This window comes from Pteropus medius, unplaced genomic scaffold (assembly GCF_902729225.1).
Source record: "Pteropus medius unplaced genomic scaffold, Ma_sr-lr_union100, whole genome shotgun sequence".
In the NCBI taxonomy this organism is placed as follows: domain Eukaryota; kingdom Metazoa; phylum Chordata; class Mammalia; order Chiroptera; family Pteropodidae; genus Pteropus; species Pteropus medius.
In genome coordinates this window covers 13,987,087-14,009,900 of record NW_024340699.1, presented here as the reverse complement: position 1 = coordinate 14,009,900, position 22,814 = coordinate 13,987,087, and the positions used below count along the sequence as shown (strand labels likewise).

General features: G+C 59.6%; 1 protein-coding gene and 1 non-coding gene across 8 annotated transcripts in view; one reads left to right on the top strand and one right to left on the bottom strand.

The window, feature by feature from the left end:
- Positions 1 to 22,814, bottom strand: part of TNRC18 (trinucleotide repeat containing 18) — a 72,439-nt gene that overhangs the window by 23,244 nt on the left and 26,381 nt on the right. For 5 of the 7 annotated variants that reach the window (XM_039878679.1, XM_039878688.1, XM_039878706.1 and 2 more), the window contains 12 exons: positions 19,452 to 19,554; positions 18,935 to 19,140; positions 18,433 to 18,579; positions 17,667 to 17,857; positions 15,979 to 16,411; positions 13,809 to 14,801; positions 8,764 to 8,936; positions 8,030 to 8,166; positions 7,717 to 7,845; positions 5,909 to 6,080; positions 4,085 to 4,445; positions 773 to 1,042 (listed from right to left, as the gene is read on the bottom strand). In XM_039878679.1, the coding sequence (XP_039734613.1) occupies positions 773 to 1,042; positions 4,085 to 4,445; positions 5,909 to 6,080; positions 7,717 to 7,845; positions 8,030 to 8,166; positions 8,764 to 8,936; positions 13,809 to 14,801; positions 15,979 to 16,411; positions 17,667 to 17,857; positions 18,433 to 18,579; positions 18,935 to 19,140; positions 19,452 to 19,554 (3,315 nt within the window). The remainder of the gene's footprint in view (positions 1 to 772; positions 1,043 to 4,084; positions 4,446 to 5,908; positions 6,081 to 7,716; positions 7,846 to 8,029; positions 8,167 to 8,763; positions 8,937 to 13,808; positions 14,802 to 15,978; positions 16,412 to 17,666; positions 17,858 to 18,432; positions 18,580 to 18,934; positions 19,141 to 19,451; positions 19,555 to 22,814) is intronic. The other 2 variants (XM_039878698.1, XM_039878714.1) reach the window with 2 other exon arrangements.
- Positions 12,064 to 12,182, top strand: LOC120617014 (5S ribosomal RNA). The gene has a single exon (XR_005656745.1). It is a non-coding gene; the product is annotated as a 5S ribosomal RNA (ribosomal RNA).

The window sequence follows — 22,814 nt, the reverse complement described above, 5'->3', positions numbered from 1 at the left end:
TTGCACTGCCTACACTCCCTTCGAAACAGAATGTGTTGGAAAACACGTGTTTGTAAATACTCTTAAAGCGCTGTTGCACAGAAATAAAGCTATAAGAAAATAAAAGACAAACAGGCAGCTAAAAAAAAAACAAAACAGATGCTGGAGGTGAAAGCAGTTGACTTTAAACCTGAAAAATGAAATGCATGCCAACAGCTCCCAGGGATATTTGAATAATAGAGAAAAGCAGCAAACGCATTATCCCATCTCTACCCCTTCTGGGGTGGGGGTGGGGGGGAGGGGGGGAAAGGAGCAAAATGAGGGACGCGGCCACCTGATGGTCTAGTCAGACACAGCAAGAGAGACAAGGCACACGGGTTTAGTTAAAAATGAACTCGGTCTGTTTAATAAAGCTTGGTATTACCAAAATCGCGGTACAAACATCAAGTCACACGCCCACACGACAGAATTCCATTTACAAAACGTCCCTCGGGAGGCCCCTGCCGAGACCCCCACCCCGGCCTGCGGTCTGGGGGGCAGAGGCTGCGAGAAGAGGGGTGGGGGCGGAGGGGGCGGTGGGGGCAGGTGGAGACTAAAATCAGTCTGTATAAAAGCTCCAAAGGAGCTGGCCGCGGTATTAGCACGATGCAGGTACAAACGAAACCCAAAAAAAGGGGCAGATACGGCAGGCTACGCTGCCAGAACCCAGACGGCGCCCGCGGCGCCATCGCTCGCGCTCACTCACTCTCTCGCTCTGAAACCTGGAAGGTAGTGTGTGTGTGGAGCTAGTAACCTTGGTCAAACGAGTCGTCCGAAGAGTCGCTGAAGGAGGAACGCGCCTCGACCTCTTGAAGCAGCAAACAAAATGGCTGCTTCCCGCCGGCGGCCGGCTTGGGTTTCAGAGTCCGGGCAGCCGCCAGACCCCTCTTGGTCAGCTTGGGGCCCCCGGCCGGCTTGCTGCTCTTTGCCACCATGCCGCACAGGACGGGAGACGCCAGTCTGGAGCCGGAGGGGCCTTGGGCGGACCACTCGTCCTTCAGGAAGTCCTCCTCCGAGTCCGTATCTGCGGTCAAAGTTGTTAACAGCGTTAAGTCACAGAGCGGGCGGGGGCCGGTGTCTGTCTTCCGTTACTCAGTGGTTGTGACAACACCCGGGTACGTGCCAGAACGGATAGCTCCAAATGCCTGTGGCCATGAGCAAGCTGTGTCACACCTCATCCTCCAGGCCCGGCCTCTGACCTCTTCTTACCTGGCGGCCTGCAGGACACAGCCTGCACCTGGCTCCTCCTTCCTGGCCTTGGACCCGGCCCCGTCCCAGCCGGCCGCTGCCAGCATCGCCCACCACACCGTCACCTCGGCAAACAGCCCTTCCAGGCCCTGGGGTGGCTGGGATCCCTGCTCCCAGGAAGCTCTCTCCCCTGGTCATGCAGGTCACCACTGGGCCCCGTCTGTCCCACAGGACTGCACCCTGGCCCAGGGGTTCCTCGTCCCAGGGGGAAGAGCTCAGGCGAAGCTCTTCTCTCCAAAATACTAGCTCCCAGGAGTATGCTGAGCCGGCAGGCGCAGGCCCAAGTGTGCGCACCTCCTCCCAAGCCCACACTCAGCTACGTCACACACGCAGCTTGGAAAGACCACAGCAGCGGAGTTGCACCGAGGAAGCTGGCAGAGATGTCGGGACCGGGGGCTCCCCCGCCTTCGTGTTCTCCTATCAGAGAGCAGGGGGGCCAGCATGCTTCCCACCCAAGTCGCGGCCTCACTACCCAGGTGAGGCCACGGCTCTCAAGCTTTCCTGGGGGAGGATCGAGGACTGCCCAGCTTTGGGGAGGGGGACTGACAAGTTGGCACAACTCTGACCTCTTCCCGCCCACCCCAAATATACATCGTTTGGATCCGCTTTACACATGGAGATCGCTAGCAACATTTCACTACACGAAAGGGCTCCACAACCGAAGACTGCAACCCCCCGATCTGGTAAAATCCACGTGGAACACGAGGGGCATTAAAGAACGTGGCCACAGCTCTGACAATGCCCACTGTCTCCAAGTCCAGGAGAAACTACATGTGCGTGCGTGCGGGGCGGGCGGGTGGGGGGTCCTCTGGCTGCCTCCTCCAACATCTCCGCTTTCCACTCCCACCGAGAACCCACCTGCAGGATGGCCTGGCAATTCTGGGTAGAAGGGCAGCCCCACCAGGCATGCCACCCAACCCCTTCGACCCAAACTTAAAAAGCAAGAAGACAGTGTTCTCACTTCCCACTTTCTGCTACTACGGCAACACCCTGCTGGAGAACACCTGTGACCTCTCTGCGACTGCACACTCTCATTTACCTAGAACTGCCGGAAAGCCAACGTAAAAAAATAAGAGAGGATCTCTCTTCACAGCTAGCAGCTAGAGACAGCCTCTGACCTCTTTGTTGCAATGTGAACCCATTTCCCTCACCTGAACTGTGGTGCTTTAGACGAGAGCATAACAGAGTTAGACTGGCACCTTGAACCTGGCTTTGCTCATGAGCACACATGTGCTACAGTGGACTCACCACTCGGAGCACACCGAAGACCTCAGGGGCCTGGCTTACTTCTGGCCTCTAGATACCCCATCCACATCCACCTGGAAGTGGGGAACGTGGGGGAGTCTTCCAGCAACCAGCCGGGACACATCCACTGGCCACCCCTGGTCTCCTTCAAACCGGACAGAGACAGAGCAGGAGAAAGCCCTTTCCTCCTCCTCCGGAGTTACGAATCTCTGAGTGTGGAGCTCTCTACTGCTTAGGCCCACAGTGGCCAGGGGCGTGGGCAGTGCTGTTCAGATCAACCCATCCAAGCTGAAGGACCACAGAAACTATGGCATTTATGCATGTCCTCAGCACAAAGGAGCTGTCTGCCCCACACTCATCTGAAAATCAGCCCTGGAGACCTACTAATCTTAGGCAACCAAATATACATTTTTTTAAAAAAAAACGACAGCAGCTTAACCTTGTGCAAGATGCCACATCTAGCCTTTTACCAACGTCAGCCCTGTGAGGCGGGTGATCTTAACTCCCAAGTCCATAAAAACTTTATTTTTCTTCCTTAGGAAAACAAATGTGTCCTTTTTTTGCACTTGACATGGAAACTCCACCTCCTCCCAACAAATCAGTCGGATCAGAAGCCCAGACGCACAGATCCAGGCAGTCGACAACGAAAAAACCCTCCACCCCAACCAAGTCTGGGACTTCCAGAACAAACCCCATTGACAGGTACCAGAGCCAAGAAGCCCCTCCCGACCTTCCTGCAAGGCCACATATTTAGGGTTCATCCATTTTGGGCATGAGATATTCTGCCCCCAAATACTTACTGAGCACCTATGATGCGCCACACCGTGGAAGCCAGGCCACCCGAGGCCACAGAGCGCCGACCGGGGCTGACCCAAGGTTGCCTAGCTCGGGAAAAGCGGCCCCCCAGGCCCCAGGGAAGGAGCTCCGATGCGGCGGGCCCCCGCTAAGGAAATAAACCCCAGTCTCGGTCCCGCCAGCTGTGTTCCCAGGGCTCGAAAGCCACAGGCGGCCAGCGATGCCCGTCCTGGGTGGCGCAGAGACCACGGCCATGGTGGTGGGCGTCCTGGGCGGCTGAGCCACACAGGCCGGGCCTGATCCCGGCCCGACTGCCCCATCCGGCGCAGTCGACCTCGCCCGGCCTCGGCAGCTCTCCCGGGGGACAAAACGGGCAGCCGCCCGGAGGGCTGTCACAAAGGTAAAGCGAAATGCTGCCCGAGCGGCGCTCCCGCCGACATCGGCCTGAGGGCAGAAGCCCCCGCGGGCGGGGTGGGTTAGGGGGCGCAGGAGCCCCTCCACGGTCCTCACGGTCCTCGTGCGCAAAAACCGGCGCCGGGCGCCCGCGCCGCAGCTTTCCGTCAAACGGCGGAAGACACAGGAGCCGGCCGGCGCGCTTCCGGCCGCGCCCGCCAATCACGGCCGCCCGCCCAACATGGCGCCGGCCGGCACTTCCGCCCCAGGCGGACCCACTTCCGGCCTGGAGCCGGGGCCGAGGAAGAAAGGGACCCTTGAGATAGAGGAGAGGAAGAGAGGGGAGAAGCAGCGGCCTGGAGGCGGCGCGGCGTCCGCTACTTACTGTAGGAGTAGCTGCTCACTTCTGAGGCGAACGGGGAGTGGGCCGACTTGGGCTGGCCTCTGGCCTTGAAGCCCACGTCCATCTTCCTGGCTTTGGCGGCCCTTTTGTGTTTACCTTCTCGGGAGGCTTTCAGAGACAGGCTGAGGCCTTTGGCCAGTGCCTTTCGGTCCTTGCCCAGCAGGCTGTCATAAGGCGTCAAGTACCTGCCACAGCCCCCGCTCGTTTTCGATTTCCCCCCAGAACTGTCCGAGAACTTGAAGGGTGACTTCAACTTGTCCTGCTTTGTGAGTGAGAGGGCCTTGTCCAGCTTACTTGCCAGCTGCTCCTGGTCGCTGGCCATCTTCTTTTTCTTAATCTTGAGCTGAAGGGGGAAGTTGGAAATCACAGGTTAAGACGCACTTGACCAAACGGGATAGTGGGTCTCAGTGCACAAGCTCTGACGAACCAGAACTCCAGTCCATCTCCCTGCCTCGGTGGCTTTTGACAAATTGTTTAACTCCTCTAAGCCTTGATTCTCCCGCTCTGTAAAATGGCGATCATTATGTATGGGCGTCATCAGAAGGTTGCTCTGAAGATGAACCGAGATAAAGCACATGGAGTATTTAGCAAATAGCTGTTCCTGTGCCTGCAGTTGTCACTGGTGCTGGCACTTCCACTCTGGCTCTCCGCGGTGCTATCTGGTGCCTCCTGGGGAAGCACTTTAAGCAAACAGCGCTGCCAATGAGCAGGAGAAGCCAGCTGGATTAAGGGAGGAGGAAGGGAACCAAGATTGAATACCCAGATCATAGCCCAGCTGATCTGCTTATCTCAACTACCTAGAGCAGCTGATGAAGACTGCCACACAGCCTAAATCAGCCCATCCAACTACATGGGCAGGAGCTGCCAAGAAAATGCCTCGGAGCATGCCTTGTATGCCTGAAGCAGACAACGATTAGCGATTTCAAAGATTAAATTCCTGCTTGCGCTCTCGTCTGCTACAGTCATTTGTTGTTCAAGTGAAATGTGCACTTTCAAAGGCATTAATGCCTCTCATCTGCGCATTTCATTTCTATTTTCTTTATTCGGGTAACGTTTCGTAAGGAAAAAAGATGGGAAAGTGTCATTTAAACCACCAAAAAAGCATCATTCACAATTTGAGAGTATTAAGGATCCTGATGTACAAACTGTCTCTCCTCCCTCTTCCTGGATCCAGCCTCCCTTACGTGAGTAGCCCCCTCTGATGGCCAGATCAACCAAAAGAGCCCCCACGCACGAGGCTTTACAAGGACGGGTGACAAGGTACATTAGTATTTAGAAACGCGGGCCTTAAGTGGATGATTTCAATGCTCTGCAGAAGTAAGAAAAATCAAGGAGTTGGCTCTCACCCCACTACGCCTGGAGAATTCACAGAGGAAATTACAATGACATCAGGTCCCTGTTTTTTAAAGAACTACAGAATGGTGAAGCTGCTCATTAAACAATTACACCGTTAAACAATACAGTAATCGCATTATCTGGTTAAGAACTTGCAGTCTTTTTTCTTGGCTTCGACAAAGGGTCATGGAGCACACGGGGGTTGGGGGGTGGGGCATTCTCAGGCCCACCCGAGGCTGTGTTACTTTGGTAAGTCTCTGACCTCCCTGACCTCCTCTGGGCCGTAATTTCCCCCTGTAATTTCCCCCTGTACAATACGGAAGACTGGAGGGGAATCACTCTTGCGCTACGACGACCGTGTCTACAGTTTCTGTGCAGCAACGAGGCCAACAGACCTGCAGCGGGAGGGACACATACCCCCCAGACGTTCCACCCCAGACGGCAGCACACCAGCAAGCCGGGGATACTGACCTGACTCATGAAGTCCGACGAGCTTTCCTGCTCGTCCCAAGGCTGGTTCCTCCCCCTGGCTTTCCCTGTTCCAATGAGGGCATCGTGTTCCTCCTCGGACCCCCTGTGTCTCTTCCTCATCCCTGCGCCCAGCTCGTAGGCATCGGATGTCAGCAGGGGCTTGCCGCTCAGCCTGAAACCAGAGGCACCGCTGGTCAGCACCCTGGCCAGGCAGTATTCAAGAGTTGGGGGTACGCCCTCGTGGCCCTGAAGGGTGGGCTCTGGATGCGGAAGCACAGACAGCGATGACAGAGTGACGAGTCTGGGGAGATGAATCTTGTGAACTTATGGTGCTGGGATTCTGGGCTAATTGTGAATGAGGCAGAATGAGAGCTAAATGGGAAGAAAAAAGCCTTCTCCGAGGCAGTACCCGCTGCTGCCTTGTCTCTCTCGTGCTCCTTCACACACACTCACACGGCTCTGCACGGTCGGATCCCTCTACCAAAGCGTGCCAAAAACAAGGATCGGAAACGCCAAGCAAGTCCTCCAGGGTAGGGGACTAAGATCAAGACCTTACGTGAAGGAAGAGCCACTGGCCGGTCTCCCGTACCCCTGGAAAAATAAGCTGTGTGGAATGCGGCCTCACTTAAGGCTTCTCTTGCCTGCTCTGAGCTAAACCCTCGCAAGTGATCACAAAAGCAGCTAACTTTTACCTGGTGCTTTATGTGACTTGTTTCTCGTTAGTGCTTTACATTTTAGTCACAGAACCATGCTTTGTTTGATGTACTATACCCAGCCCGAGGTCACAACCAGGACTGGAGCTAGAACTCAAAAGCAGGAAGTACAGCTACCTCCAGGGTCCACACTCCTAACCAGGGAGGCTGCAGGCGCCAGCCCCAGCCTCTGCGGCTCCCTAGGAGCTGCTTTCTCCCCCTGCCCCGCTGTGGCTGGTCGAGAGGTTTCTTCCTCTCCCCATCCTCACTCAGGAACATCCAGAGATGCTGAGTACAAGACGCGCCGGGGCCCTGGGGCTGTATTCTCCTGAGGAGACCTGGGGCCAACCCGCGGCCTCTCCTGTACCTTTCGAAGGTACCCCGTGGCCGCCTCTACTTCCTCAAGCCAAGCACTGGGCCACCGAGTGTCACCTGCCCTGATGTTGCGAACAAGGGGACGAGCCAGCCCCTTCCTCCGATGGGCCTCACCCAGCTCGTGCTGCTCCCGCACCCAGGGACCACCACACCGGCCTGGAGGAAAAGCTCTCATTCCAGCCAGCATTCAAGAAAAATTCCAGAGGTGCCACACGTAGCTTCTGCTGCCACCCACGGAGCTTGCCCCACAGTGCACGAAGGAAGTGACCCTAGGTCGCAGAGTGCAGGCTCAGGCATAATGAGCCAGCAGGTCAGGCGGACAGGAAGGATACTGTCCAGCTCGGAGGGAACTAAGTGACGGCATGAGCTGGAGCCCGTCCCACGGGGCTGGGAGCTCAGCGGGCCCTCCACAAGGAAGAGGTGTGTGGACGAGAGCGAGAATTAGTCCTCGGCCCTGGAGGAAGAAAGTGTGGCAGGATGACGGCCGAAGCACTTGGGCGACAGCCCAGAAATCTCACTGGGGTCACCGCCCACTCAGTCCTGGCTGGACGAGTCTGCCTGTCCACTCCGCCACTCGCCTGGCTCAGCCTCCTAGCCTGGGCAGCGCGCGCCATGCTCCCTGAGCTACCACACCGGTGGGTCAGAGCCCAAGGGACTTGAGGTGCCAGCGCCCAGACGCAGGCCCTGCGCTCCTCCCCGAGCTCTGTGCCAGTCCCCGACCCACCGAGGGGCCAGCCTTACTTTCCGCTACTGTTGCGGCTCTTCCCTCTCTTGCGGGGGGGCGACAGGGCGCTCAGGGCGTGGGTCCGTTTCCTCGGCCTGCCAGGGCCTCTGCGTGTCAAGCTTCTATGGGGTTCCTCGCGCCTGTCCCTTAAAAAGAATCACACGCTTGGCTGTGAACCTGGGGGGTGGAGGGGGCGCGGAGAAGGGACACACGCGGCACCCACGTCACTCGGGGCCACACACGCCTCTGCCGGCCTACCACAGCGGACCTACTGAGCGCCGGCGCCTACGAGAGCCCGACCGGGGCGGGGCGGGGCGGGGCGCCACTCACTCGGACTCGCGGCGCCTCTGCAGCTTCAGCAGCTCCCGCTGCTTCTCCTTGTACTGCCGCTGGACCTCTGCCAGCCGCATCCGGAAGTCCAGCTCCACGGCGTCCATGTTCTCCAAGGAGGACTTCATGGCGTACATCTGGGAGGAGACGGGCAGTGAGGACGCCGGCGCCCACCAGCTCCCCCAGCCTCGTCGGGCGCCCATGTGGACAGGCGTGGCGAGGCTTCACGGCGAAGACCCTGGGCCCAGTTCGCATCCCTCTCTGCCACCTACGAGCTGTGGCCTTGGGCAGAACACAGACACTCCATCTGCACAACGGCGACCGAAAAACCAACTCTGCTGGGCTGCATCAAGGCCAAACGGACCCGTAACGACTGCTCACGCAGTGCTGGCTATTGTATCATCTGTCACAGGGGAAGGCTCACAGAAGTGAAGCCACCCGCCCAAGACCCACGGGCAGCAAAGGGCGCAGCCAGGTGTGCTCTTCCCAGCCCATCAGGCCACCACCAATGGAATGCGCTCCAGACACATGATCGGACGGGTAAACTGAGGCATCGAAAGGGTAAACGACTTGCTGGGATCAAAAAGCAAGTCAGTGGTGGACACTGGACTCGGATCAGGCCTCTCCAGCTCCAACGCCAGCCACGCCCCCAGGCAAGGTGAAATCTCTGGGGGACCCGTCTCCACCCCCACTCCCCAGGCCACAGGCAAGAAACACGGCCCAGAAGACCTCACCCGCTCCTCCTTCTTCTGCATCCAGCTGTACTTCTTGTTGGGGTTCAGCTCGCGTGGAAGCCGCAGGTTCTTGAGCGGGTCCACGAAGGGGCTGTCCAGCACCTCCTTCAGCATGTGGCTGCTGGCCGCCAGCAGGCTCTCCAGCGAGGGCCGCACTGCCAGACGCTCCACACCTGAGGACAGGAGGCAGGTGAGCCGTGCTCCGCAGGCGGCAGGACTGACCGGCGTCGCAGCCAAGCCCCCTCGGACCTCAAACAGGGACAAGGAAGCCCAGAGTGAGCTCAGGGCTTGCCCAAGGCCACATGGCCCGCCCCCAGGATGCTGACTGGACGGCAGGCCAGTGACAAGATGCAGGAAGTGGTGCTGAGTAAGGAGCGTGCAGGACCACAGCCCGCTCCTGCTCCTCAGAACGTTTGCTGGTGCACAGAAGGCCGTGCGGTCGCCAAAGGCCAGCACTGGTTCTTTTGCGCAGCGTGGCTCTCTACCTGTCCTTAAAATTTCCCTTGAGGAATATGCATGGTTTTCATCACCAAAAAGAAGAGGCCAAGGTTAAGTTTTGTAAACGGTAAAAGTAACATGCGCACACGATAAAAAACAGGGACCAAGCCCCTCCCTGGAAACGCTGCTGCTGCCGGTCTCTGGGACAGTTCTGGAAACGTTGGTGCGTATGCAAACATACATAACATGCGTGGGCATCCTTTATAAACACGAAAGTGCCACTGGTCAGTACAGACCATGTCACGCTTTGCTTTTTTCCGCTTAACAAACATCTACTACATTCATATGATTAGCTCGAGCCATACAAAAATCGCCATTTCTATAGGTCAAAAATACCAGAATATCAGCAATTTTATATGGCCAGACTTAGTAATAACAGCTCAAGTCTCTTGTATTGATGAGCTTTATCTAAATTTATCTAAATAATCCTCCACTGATGGCATTTAGGTCGTGTCTGCCATGTTCTGGTGTTTATAGTGGACACTCACACAGCGAGGACACGCATGTTAGAAAAATCCCTACCCGTGTGATAAGTAACACGATCGAGGTGTGTGCGCTCATCTGAAAAACAGTCCAATGCTCTTCCACCAAATTACCAGGCGTCTTAATTTTTTTTTTTCGAAGTTCCATGAAATCGACATTAACAACTGTCACGTGGATCGGGGCTCCTCGACCTTGGCGCTAGTCTCTGCGGCTGGCTCCCCGTCGTGGGCGGTGGGGGGCCTGTCCCCAGCAGCTGGCACCCCGTCATGAGAGGAGAGCTGTCCCTGGGCGGTGCTGTGGGACATTTAGCCGCAGCCTCATCTTTACCCACTAGGTGTCAGTACTACCCCCCATGGGCTGTGACACGTAAGTGTCACCACCAGCTGAGAATCACTAGCTTTGCATTTCTGTCCTGATAGAAATGGAGCCACAAAGCGGTGAACCCCATGGTTCCCACAGGTGGTATCAGATTGCAGCGTGTGGCCTGCCCCGAGGCACTGCCTGCCCCTTCGAGGTCCCCCTAAGAGTCTTAGTTGTTGGATAAAGCTGTTCTGGTACAGAGAAGGGGACCGAGGTGTGGCTTTGTCACCTCCTTCACCCTCCAACAAACCAGGCATGCTGGGGCTCAGGACGACAGCTCAGGGCAGCCAGAACCACTCTAGTTCCAGCTGCTGTGGGTTAAATAGTGTACCCCCAAATCCACGCACTGAAGTCCAATTCCCAGTACCTCAGCATGTGACCTAATTTGGAGATAGTCTCGTCAGAGGTAATCGAGTTAAAGTCATCGGGATAGCCTAATATACCTTCATCCTTATCAGCGGTTAGGACACAGACACACAGAGGGACAACCGGGAAGACACGGAGAAAATGGCCATGTACCTACACACCAAGGAGAAGGAACCAGCCCTGCCACACCTTGATCACAGACTTCCAGCCCCCAGAACTGCGAGAAAACATGTGTTACTTAAGGCTCCCAGTCTGTGGTATTTGTCACAGCCACCCTAGGTGACTAATACATGAGCCTTGCGGCTTTACCAAGGCAGAGGTGACTCGGGATCAGAGGTCAGATCTGCACCGGAACCCCCACAGGACCGGGCGTCAGTCAGATGCTAAAGGCATGTAAGGAGTGAGGATGGCCGGCAGGCAGGCCACCATGTGGGTGTGGGTAGCCGCATGGGGGCGGGCGGGGGGGTGATGTGGGCAGGCTGGTGGCTCCAGGAAGTGGTGTGTCAGCATTCCACCAGCCACTGCAGGAAAGAAAGGGTCACCAGAACCCCTGCACCCCTCAACCCTGCCTCCAGGGTGCCTTGCAGCCCCAGAGCCCTAGATCCAGCCTGGGCCACACCCCCACTGCAGAGTGGGAAGGGGCACCTCCACCTCGGTGTGCAAACCGGCTGCAGATCTTCCCCCCAGACCCGCCCCCCCAGCGCTTCCCCACTCGGGGCTGGCCAGCCTGCCCTTCAGGGGCTCAGGCCGAGCCCTGGGAAGCGCTCCTGCCCTGCCCTGCTCCTAGTTCTCCAGGCACAGCAGTTCAGGTCTGCCAGCAAAGCCTGCTGCTGCTCCAACTTCCCCAGAGCCTCCACCTGCTGCACACACACACAACTCCCCCCCCCCCCCCACTCCTGATGACAGAGTGGGCACCCCCCTGGCTCTTTCTCCTGCATCGGTTCTCCACACACCTCTAACCCCTCCATCAAGTCAGGGTCCTGTCAGCCTCGAGCTCAAAAAACCACCTTCCAACTTCTCCACTCACACAGAGTAAAGACTCCCGGAATCGTGTCTGCCTGTGTCCCCCACCCTCCTCAGCACACACCCCCGCTCCACTCCGCTCCAGCACCCGCCTCCTGGCTCTTGTTCGCGTGTGTCACACACTGCCACCTCGGGGACTTTGCACTTGCTGTTTCTGTGGCCTGGAGTGTTCCCATGCCTTCCTCGGGCCCCCTTATCAAGAGGGGCTTCCATGGCCTTCCCGAGACCACCCTTCCCGAAACCACTCTTCCCGGCATTTCTACCCACCTCTCACCACCTGACAGTCCTGAGGGCTGCGCCGAGGGCCACACGAGGACAGCCCGTTTACGGCTGGGCCCCAGCAGCAAGACAGTGCCAGGGGCACAGCAGCACTTAATAAGTATGTGTTGAATGAAGATATGTAGGACCCCCAAACAGAAAATGAGGCAGGAGTGCCAAAAAGGGCAAGGGTGGGCAGCAACCCCCAAACTGGGGGACCCATGCTCAGCCCCCTCTTTCCTGATGCCCCCAGCCCTCTGCAGTCCCCTCTGAAAACCCACCAACAGTTGATAGGATCAAGAGGAGTTTCATGTCTACGGCCATGCCACCCTGAACGAGCCCGATCCCGTCTGATCTCGGAAGCTAAGCAGGGTCGGGCCTGGTTAGTACTTGGATGGGAGACCCCCTAGAAAGATCGGGTGTTGTAGGCGTAAAAAATAAAAAATAAAAAAATAAGAGATTGTAAGTTGACAAGGGTCCTTGCAATCTGTGAGATCAACCAAGGGTTGCCTCACTTAAAAAAAAAAAGAGGGTTTTCATTTTCCCCTGGAAAAGATACATTTTTTTATACCAAACTGTTTAAATGGAAGAGAGGAAACAATGAACTTTAGAACAACAACAACAGGACAGCCTCGCACGGGAGAGAGGGCCTCACTTATCCAAGCTTCCTGGGGGGCCATGTGACCACGGCCAGGAAAAAGCCTTCAAAATGTGTGGCCTAGTTTTGACTCAGCAACTCTACCCCTGGGAATATGCCCCCAGAAAAATCAGAGGTGTGGGAGAGAGTTTGTCTTCAAGAATAATCATTACGTTATTTACAATAGCAAGAAAAAAAAGAGAGAGAGAGAGAGAAAGGTAAACTAAAAGGCCTGGCAACATAAGATTGGGTCACCGAAGGTTGGGAAGAAAACTGGGTAGCCCCTAGAAAAAACGTTTTTAAAAGACACAAACGTTTTAAATCTAAAACATTCACAACGTTTTAAGAAAATCTGAAAAACGTTTAGTAAAGAATGCATAAGTGAAAAGGGCAGATCACAGAACACTGTTTACAAAACAGTCTTAATTCTGGAAATGTGTATAGAAACAGCTCCAGAGGAAGCACACCAAAGCCTGGCAACGCTCTTATTAACTCCTGGGCAGCTGTCTGTCGCCTCGGCCCTGCCCCCAAGCCTCCTGGGCTGCGCGGCGGTGGCAAGGCTGCGCCTGGCCCACAGTGCCTTCGTGCATCTCTTGGAGCACCCCAGTTTTCTAATGTTGAGCATCAGGGACTTTGTGCCTGGCCAATTTCACTGCCCCTTCTGCTCTTTGGAGGCCCACCACCGCTCCCCTACGTCCCGGAGGTGACACCCCATCAAGGGTGGTGCGTGACCAGCTTGGTTCCTCCCCGCTTCTGAGCCACAGGGTTTGCTTCTGCAAAAACCATGAACCCCAGAGAGCTAATGAGAAGGAATCGCAGCCTCTCTGCCAAAGCCACCAGGAAAGAGGTGGCCTCTTTTGGGGAGTCTGCTGAGCTGAGCAGGCCTGGGATAAGCATTGGGGGACCCCCCCCCCACCATGAGAACTGTCAGCCTGCCTTGAATGAGGCCAACAGAGAGAAAAACAGAGCAAGGGGGAGGGGTGGGGAAGAGAGTGCATAGGCAAAGCAACGCCTGATGACTTGGTTTGAGCACCTAGATCCATCCATACCTGAAGCTAATTACCTAACTACTGCTATACTTTAGTTCTGTGAGCCACTAAATAGCCCTCCTTTTTCTAAACCAGTTAAAATCAGAGTTTCTGTCTCTTACCACCCAAAGAATCCTGCTAACACAAACTTCGCCACCGCCCAAACGAGGAGAAATTTCACCACTAAGAAACCCACAGATGGGCCACACAGCACGAACACCGTAACCTGCTGAACTGTACTTGGAAAGTCAAGATGTTGAGTTTTATGTTACGTGTATTTACAATTTTAAAAGTGACTATAAATAAACCACGTCCTGCGGTTTTTAAAAATCTTCTAAAGAACTCTTCAAAAAACTCGCAGCCCCCAGACGCTGCCACGAGGCCTGGCTCACCTCCCACCTCCTGGCTCCTCCGCTCCAGCTCCAGCTCCGCGATCTCGCTCAGCAGGGTGATGCCGTGCAGGAAGCTCTGCTCCAGGACCAGGCTCTGTGCGGCCTCCAGCTTCTCCCGGGCCTGGGAGCCGGCGCCCGGGGAGGGCAGAGGCCTGGCCTGGGGCAGCTCTGCGGCCGCTGCCAGGGCGTTCATGCCGGCCAGCGGGTCCTCCAGGCCGGGCAGGAACTGGTCAGAGCCCTCCTCTTCCAGGAAGCAGGCACTGCCGGGCACAGGGGCGGCCTCCCGGGCCCCCAGACTCAGGCGCTCTCCCTCCCCGGTGGGTGCGTCACAGTCCGCCGACTCCAAGGTGGGCCGGGGCTCGCTTGGGGCTGCCTGGGCCAGGCCTTCCTCCGGCCCCACCTCTGCCACGGGCATGCCCACGCCCACGGGCACGTCCACGGGCACCTCCACGGGCTCCTCCTTAGCCTCGACCAGTGTCTCGGGGGTCAGCCGCGTCCCCAGGTCTGGGGCGGCTGTGTGGGATACTGTCCGGCCTGGAGATTCGACCCGTGTTTCGGCCCCCTCAGCAAAGTCCGGGCACCCGGAGGGCTCCACGGCCCCCTGTCCACCAGCGCCCAGCGCCTGGGCCTCCAGCAGCCCGCCCCCAGGGCTGGGGGCCGCCATGGCTTCCTCAGGGCGCAGGGCCAGTGGTGACTCCAGGGAGGGCAGCTCCTCGCGGCCTTCGTCCATGTCCTCCACCTCCGCCTTCACCTCTCGCTCGGCCAGGGCCTCTCCATCCGGGCCTTCCCGCAGCGGCTCTGGGATCTTGGAGGGTGACAAACGGATGGGCTTGTCTTCGGGCGAGAGCGCCAGGCGCTCGGGCCCATCAGCCGGGAGCGGCACGTCGGGAGCCAGGCCGTCGGCGTCGGTGGCTGCCGCAGGCTGCAGCAGGAACGGGTAGGGCCTCCCGTAGTGTGGCGGCAGGGCTTGAAACGGGTACCTGGGCGGGATATCTGCCAAGGACACCGAAGGTCAGCAGGGCCCCTCCTCCTGCCCCGTCTGACACCCCTGCGGCCCACCAGCCAGGACACACCCACAGCCCCCGCTCTGCTCACTGGGGTGTCTTCCAGGCAGCATCAGCGGAACCCTGGGGCCCCAGGGAGAAAACTCGGCCACCATCCTGTCCCTGGAGTCTTCAGACTCAAAGGCAGACACCACCGTTGGCGCCTTCTCGAGCCCCTCTCCGCTCAGTACCCAAAAGCAAACCCTTAATAAGACCCCAAACGGTTCCCACTCAGCCTGTGGTTACTTCCGCCCTCTATTCCACGAGATGCACCCACCCAACCCTGTAACAGCAGAGGTGGGGCACCCAGGTTGTTTAGGAACTAGGACCGCGCTGGCCCTTTCTCACTCTGAGCTCCCGCAGGCCAGGGAACTCTCCCTGCGTGGGATGGGGTGCGCCTGAACCTGTGCGCTTGGGGCCCAGCCCAGAGCTGGTACATGGCGAGACCCCAACTGGAACCCAGCCAGGGGACACAGACCAAGGGCAGAGACGCATGGAACCGCCCCCGGGGTCAGGCTCACATTCAGCACTGACGTGGGCGTGGCCTCAAATTCCCCCCGAGAGGGGCGGCCACTTGCCCAAGATCACACAGCCTCTCGGTGGCACAGTATGAACTCAGACTCAAATGGCCCTATGAACAAACCCACTCTTCAAAGCCACCAGGGAGGAGGAAGGCCAGCCCCAGGGCTCATCCAGGCCACCTGCCACATGTCCCCACTGACACAGAACGCGAAGAGCAAGTGTGCGCACACAGCGCATGGGGTGGGGGCCCAGCCCAGAGTGTGTGTTCCTGTACTGCTGTTACCACCATGACACGTTTGCACCTACTATGTGCCAAGCATGGCACTGAGTGTCCTACAGGTCTGACTCTGCTCAAAGCTCAGTCCTTCTGAAATAGGTTGTGCTACTGTGCCCATCTTCTCCCGACGCCACCAGGGAGGAGGGGCTGAGAATCTGTCCTGTGTGCTCGCGTGCTCATCCCAGAGCCTGGCGGCGGGCCCAGTGCACGCTAGGTGCTCGGTAGACAGGAGGAATGAAGGAGTGGAGGAATGACTGAATCAACAGACGGGGAGGTTTCGACAGCAGCACGCAGCCCACAGCCCGCAGGGTCTCTGCCTTGCTCCTACCTGAGAACAAGGCCTGGAAGGGGCTGGGGGCTTCCTTCTCCAGCTCCAAGTCCTTCTTTTCGACGACGTTCTCGGGTGCCTCCTCCTTGCGAGTGATACCAGGTGTGGGTGGCGGGGAGGCGGGCGGCGGGCTGGTGGGGTGGGAGCTGGGCGTGGCGGGGTAGGCATAGGTGGGTGGTGGCTTGGACACGTCCTCTAGCTTCTGGATGACCTTGGCCTTCAGGGCAGCCACAGGAGAGGCCCGGGGAGACGGTGGTGGGCTCATGGCCTTGCCATAGGTGCCTGTGGGGCCGGCGGCCAGGCTGGGGGGCTTCCGAGGCAGCAGCCCCGGGCCCGAGGCGGCCAGACTAGCCTTGCCCGCGGCCTCCAGGCTCCGCTTGCCCACTTTCTCCTCCATCTCCACCCGGTGCTCCTGGGCCTTCAGCCGCTCCTGCTGGGGAGGGGGCCAGCAGGCAGGGTCAGCTTGGCAAGACCCATCGCCCAGCACCAGCCTCGTCCCTCAGGACCCCAGAGCCCAGACGGCCTCAGGCAGGGTCCGGGGTACAGGTCGCCCACCCCCCGGCCTGAGGTGGACATTCCATCACAGTGCGCGTGTAACAAGCACAGCATTCCCCGTGGAACCCCAGCAGCTGGGGCTGGGGGGGTCCAGTCCTGACCCTGGGTCCGCTGGGACCCTCGCAGTCAGGGCAGGGGGGCCAGGGCAGGGGCGAGAGGGTCCTGAGATCGCAGGAGCCGCCCTGCTCCCAGCACCTTCACGGCATCAGCACAACCTGCACTGCACGGAGAACTCACTACCTGCCTCGCCCCATCCGGGTCTCAAGACCACGTCGAGGTGGGCAGGGGCTGTCTCTTCCTGTCTCAGGTGACTTCTGAGGAAATGGGAGGGAGCCGGCTCGAGGGCAGCCAGTGCTCGCGGGAGCCAGGCAGTCCACACACAAAACACACGGAGAAGTGCAGCGCGTTCCAGCCACCCTCACAGTCACCCCACCGGATGCCGGGCTCACGACGAGCCCCTCCCTCTCCCAGAGAAAGACACTCTGCACAGAGAGGGGAAGTCACTTGCCCAAGGGCACACAGCCAGCTATAACAGCGAAGGTTCAAACCCTCGGCACTGTTCGCTGCACGAGCCACCTCTGCCGACTCCTCCTGCGTGGCTGCTGCGGGACACGGGAGGGACGAGGCCAAGCCGAGGGCAGCGGTCCCAGAATGCCTTCACGGAGGCAGGAGGGCGGTGCACTCTGGGGAGCCTACCCACGCTGGGGGACACCTCGTGCCTCCACTTATGGGGTCAGACAACGTGGGCAGCAGAGACCATCCCCAGCCTAAGCGGGGAGCCCAGGGCCATCGAGTGGGCAGTCGGGCCAGGCCAGGCACAGGACACAGCATGAGCTCCCTGGGGTCCCTGGCTGTCCCATCCAAACTCCCCTGATTCACAAGGCCACCCCGCCTGCCTCCGTTTCCACACTGCTCCCTGTGCCCACCCCTGCCAGGCTCTGTCCACCTCTGGGCCTTGCTCACACTGTCCCCTCTGCCCAGAGAGCTCCTTCAGGGACCAGCACTGGCCACCAGACTCTCGTCTCTTTTCCCTCACCGTCCACAACTGCTGAGAGTTTCTGCTGGCTGACGCGTGTGCCGCGACAGGAGGGGTCCCCGGCGCCCCGCGGCCCGCGAGCGCCTGCCCCACTCACCACGAGCTGGGCGCTCCTCTGCAGCTCCAGGGCCTGGGCCGCCTGCTGCTGCAGGTACAGGAGCTCCTGCTGCCGCAGGAAGTGCTGCTGGGAAAAGAGCTGGAGCTGCTGGGCGTGGTGCAGGGGGCTGCGGCCCGGCGGGTACAGGGCGGGCCAGAGGGGCGGCACCGCGGCCCGCTCCATCAGCTCCGCTGCGGGCGAGACCGGCGGACCGTGAGGCTGCGTGCACCGCCGGACACGTCGCCCCACTGCCCAGACAGGGAAGCTGAGGCCACAGAAAGGACACTCGCGCGGCGGGGCTGGGCTTGGCTGGGCTCCTGGCTGCCCCATCCCCTGCCACGGGCGGCCACGTCCCAGGCCCGGGGCAGCACGGGCCCTGTCTGCGGCCACCCGGGATGTCCCCAAGGCCTCGCAGCTGCAGTGTGCCAACACAGGGTCTCCCAACTCCTCCCCCACAACACGCGCTGGTCTGCAAAGAAGATTCCTGAGGGATGGGGACGCCAAGGCCGAGGGTCTGCGCCCCATCACAGCGGTCCTCCCTTGTTCTGCGAATGTTTTCCGGGTCGGAGCTCATCACGCCAAGAACCCCTGTGGCTTTATCGCATGTGGACACCGCATCCTGACGTCTGTTCTCTCTGAACACCTCTACCTGCCAAATGTCTTGCTGGGTGGACCCCCTCCTAGCAGGAGACCCCTGGCACTTAGGAGAGTCTCACTGGGCGAGGCTACTGAACCCCTTGCCTCCCACCACACGGCTACCACTTACCAAAGTGAGGCAGGTGGTCACTGGGAATGACCACCAGCTGGCCTGACTGCGGGTCCCTGACGAACTGGTAGGCTGACGGCAGGGAGCCGCCAAGGCCAGGCGGGAAGGCCGGGGCCATGCCCTGGTGCAGAGAGGGGGGACCCAAGCCTAGGAAAGACCCCGGCTAAAGTCAGTGCTGGAGACTCCAGGCCCAGCTCCTACCCTGCCGGCTCCCCAGCCCCCCACACCTCCTAGGGCCTCTGTGCAGGAAGCCGAGGGGTGAGCAAGCCCGCAGCCACCCACCTCCGAGTATCACCCCCAAACAGGCTCAGCAGAAAAACTCCACGAGGAGGTGTCAAAATAATCACCCTCCTCGGACAAGTCAGGGAGAGAGCGTGGCAGGGCCGCCAAGTGTCATGCAGGCTCTCCTCTGCCACGGCCTGTCCCTCCTGGCACCCGTCCCCGGCACTGAGCTCCCCAAGAGCCACGTGGAGCCTGCTCTATCCCCACCCTCCACACTCACTGTAGGGGTGTCCGGCGAGCCACATGGACGTGCTCCCTGAGCGGGGCAGCCAGGGGTGAGTGGCTAGGTGAGCCGCGGGGTCGGCGGACCAGCGACCTGAGCCAGCCAGTGCTGGGCCCCCGGTCACCATGAGGTTGGGGTTCAGGCCGTTAGCAGCACAGCTGGTGGGGTGCAGGCGGGCCAGGTCGGCCAGCTCCTTACTTTCTCTGGAAGGGAACAGAGGTATCACCAACAGCCCAACAGCCCTGGGGATGTCGCCCCAAGTAACCTGTGAACCACCAGGATGCTGTCAGGACCGCAGGTATCCGGAGCACAAGGGGGTGTGCTCAGCTCAGAGGAGCTGCCCCGAGGGGAGGGGCTGCGGGGTCCCCAGCCCAGGATCAGGGTCTCAGGCTAGGGCAGCTGTTCGGCATCATGGCCCCTATGGTCAGAGGCTATGCCATCTAAGCTCATCCTAGTGGCCCACTGGAGGGGGGGCTCCCAGACCCCCAGGCGCCCGCTTCCTCCAAGCCCTCACCTGAGCAGCTTCTCCTGGTCCCGGTCCAGCCTCGCCCCCAGGAGCCGCTCCTCCCGGTGCCGGGCCCGCTCGTCCCCACAGTCCTCGTCGGCCCGGCTGTGCCCTGCGGGGAACATGCAGTGAGCCCCAACTCAGGGCCCCCCACGAGGCCTCCAGGTCTGCATGGCTCCTCCCCCCCGGGAAGGCTTCCCCTCGCAATGCACCCTCCCAACCCCACCCAGGGTCTTCTGTGGTGGAAGCCTCCCTCCGACACCCCCAGAGGGCACCCTGCACCTCGCACAGGTGACGGGACGTCAGACTGACATCAGAAAACCAATCGCGTGATAATCTGGTATGAGGCCACAGGTCGGGGTAGGGGGGCTGGGAAACCTCAACCCCCAAAAATGGCCACCAGTGAGAAGCACAGCCAGACCCCGGTCACGGCCCTCAGCCGCCACAATGAGGTCCCACCGCGGCTGTCTGCCACACACACGTGGCTGATCTTTTTAAAACCAAGACAGAAAAGTAAAATCGGGAACACTTCACGTGGGGTGAGTGAAAGACGTAGGAGCTGCTGTCCAGCGCACTCGTCCCTGCCCTGGTGCCCAGCAGGCACCCCCCAACCTGGAGCTGGTCCAGCTGCACCTACTGCCCACTGCCCCAGTGGAGAAGGCAGGTCCCCAGTCCAGCCTGGCACACGGGGAGGGGTGGAGGGGACGGGCGCCCCTGGAGGGCCCTCGTCATCGTCCCTCCTCGCCTGCCACCACCTTCCCCTGCCCCAGCCCCCCACACACACGTTTTCTACACCATAAGCCACAAATCAGCGCACATGTGGCAGCCCCAGGCAGACCAGGGCACGGGAGGCACCGGTCACTGGCAGCGGAGGACGTAGTGAGCAGCTGAGACTTGTCTTAAAGCAGAAACCGGCTGAGGCTGGTGTCTTCTCACCCACCTGGAGTTGTGGGTGGCAGGGCCCCACCTACAGGGCACAGCCACCTGCCATGAGGACCCTGCAAACCTTGAGCAGCCTTGGTCTCCAAGACCCAGCCGTCTCGGGAGGTGCACTGAGAGGCCGCCCCAGCCCAGCCCCCAGCCCCCAGCCCCCAGCCCCAACAGCACTGCCCTGCTGGAGACAAAGCTCCCGGGCCACCAGACACCCCACATCCGTGCCCCTCGTAGGCAAGGATTCCATTCACAATGCTATCATGGGGCGTCCCTCGTTTCTCCCTTCCTGCACCCCCAAAGAACAGAGCCCCCAGGACAGGCTTCTGGAAGGTAGGAACCCGCCAGTCCCAGAACAAAGAGGCTCCAGGCGAGGTGCAGCGATGCGCCCAGTGGACCAAGCACGCAAGGGGACAGCCAGGCAGCCTAGCGTCGGGGAGGAGCGTGTCCCTAGAGGCGACTGGACACCTGGGAGGGCCTGGAGGCTGGCCTGAGTGTTCTGGGAAGTTCTCGGCCCAAGACGACAGGGAAGCACAGTGCGAGTCACAGCAGAGGAAAGCCAGCGAGCTGGGGCAGGCGTGAGGACAGGCGAGGGAGGCGACCTCCATCTTCCTCACCTGCCCCCGGAGGACGCAGAGCGGCGTCACTGGCCACCTGCCAAGTCGCCGCGTGCAGACCTCGGTCAGCAAAGGCGCTGAGCGGACGCTCCATCTACGCCAGTGCGAGGTCACCACACTGTTCCCAGCACACGGGAGGCAGGCAGGCGAGGAAGCGAAGGGAGGGCACTGCCGCCCAGTTTAGGGGAGACGCAGCTGGGGTGCCCCCCACCTCTGACATCGCTGTGGTTCCCACGCTCCTGGTCTGCAGGGCCATGAGAGTGACAGCTGCTCCCTCCCAGGCTGCCGAGAGACGGTGACCATTCTACGTGAAGGCAGAGCATTTTCTGAGGGGCGACGACAGCGTTCCCCCGAGGCTGCCTGTGCCTGTCTGCTGGGCACAGGGTGCTGTTGTTTGGGGCGCACAGGTGTAGACAACACCTGTCCTCAGTCCACCTCAGGGTCCAAGAACTGCCCGAAGCCAGACCAGACCCCAAGAGCTCGGGGGTCTATCCCCAGCAGCACCTGGGCTCGCGGGCACTGTCAGAGCCTTTAACACCCTGACTGTGAGTGAAGAAAAAGCAGGCCTGCTGATGAAGTGCCTACTATGCGCCTGTCAGCCCGCCTGGCATCAAGGGCGCTACTACCGCCATGTGAAACTGGGGCCCCCAGGGCTTACGCCTCTTGGTCAAGGTCACACAGCTTCAAGAGGCAGAGGGCTTGCTCTGCAAAGCAAGAAATGGAAAGACAGAAAGAGACCAGGAGACTCAGGGTTGATGACTCCCATAGTAGGCTGGGTACCCCCAACTCCTCGCCTCCCTCGAAGGCGTCCAGACTGGGGAGAAACCACCACCTCGTCCGAGAATTCAGTTTTAAGGAGAGGAAGAATCCAGCTACCTACTTTCCAACCATCAGCTGCCACAGAGAAAGGCAGCTTTAGACTAATCCCTGAAAGCCTCATCCCAAACCTGTCACATCCTCCCTCTCTCTCCACGCACACACACTCCCCGTCACGCACTCATACACACATTCTCTTACACACACTCACGCACACACTTTCATCATGGCTACAGGTCCCTTAGGCACGGACAGGCACTCTGGGCTCCAGCATGAGCTCTGGGGACCGTGGCCCCCAACAGGGACGCCACGTTGTGTCACCTGAGCATTCTTTAAAGGAAGGGACCCTAAGAGATCTTTTGCTTCCCAGAGGGGGTCCGTGGCCCCAACCTCTGACCCACCAAACCAGCCATCTCCAGCCATGGGCTAGTGCCCACTCCTCCAATCCCAGACTAAGGCAGGGCCTGGTGCCAGTCCCCCGGGGTCAGAGAGTGGGCTTCCCCGGCTGGGAGGAGGGGCTCCACATGGAACAATGGGCTCGATCAGTAGTCATTCGACAAACATTCCCTAAGCATCACTCGCCCCGGACGTTGGTCCTCAGTGTGAGTGCAGGGGGCTGTGAGGCCCAGGGCGGCTAGGCCCTTCCCCAGCTCGTCCTGGGGAGCGGGACTGAGACTGCAGGTCTAGGAGGCAGCTGTGACAGGACACAGCAGTGGCTGCTCATTGTGGACCAAGGACGAAGTCAGAAAAGGTGGCATGGGGGGGGGCCACGAGGATGGAGACCCAGGAGCTGTGGGCCCAAGACTCCTAAGCAGCTTGTGGGAGCAAAGTCTGGAAAGTGGCAGCGGCACAGATGCCACTGTTGTGGCCAAGCCCAAGCTTGCAGCTGCCGAGGACAGGGAGCGAGCCGGGGCTGGGGACAGAGGCGCAGGGAAGAAACCCAGGCCGGCTGTTGAGAAGTCACACGAGCAAGGACCTTCAGGGCCTCACCCCGGCCTGCCAAACCCAC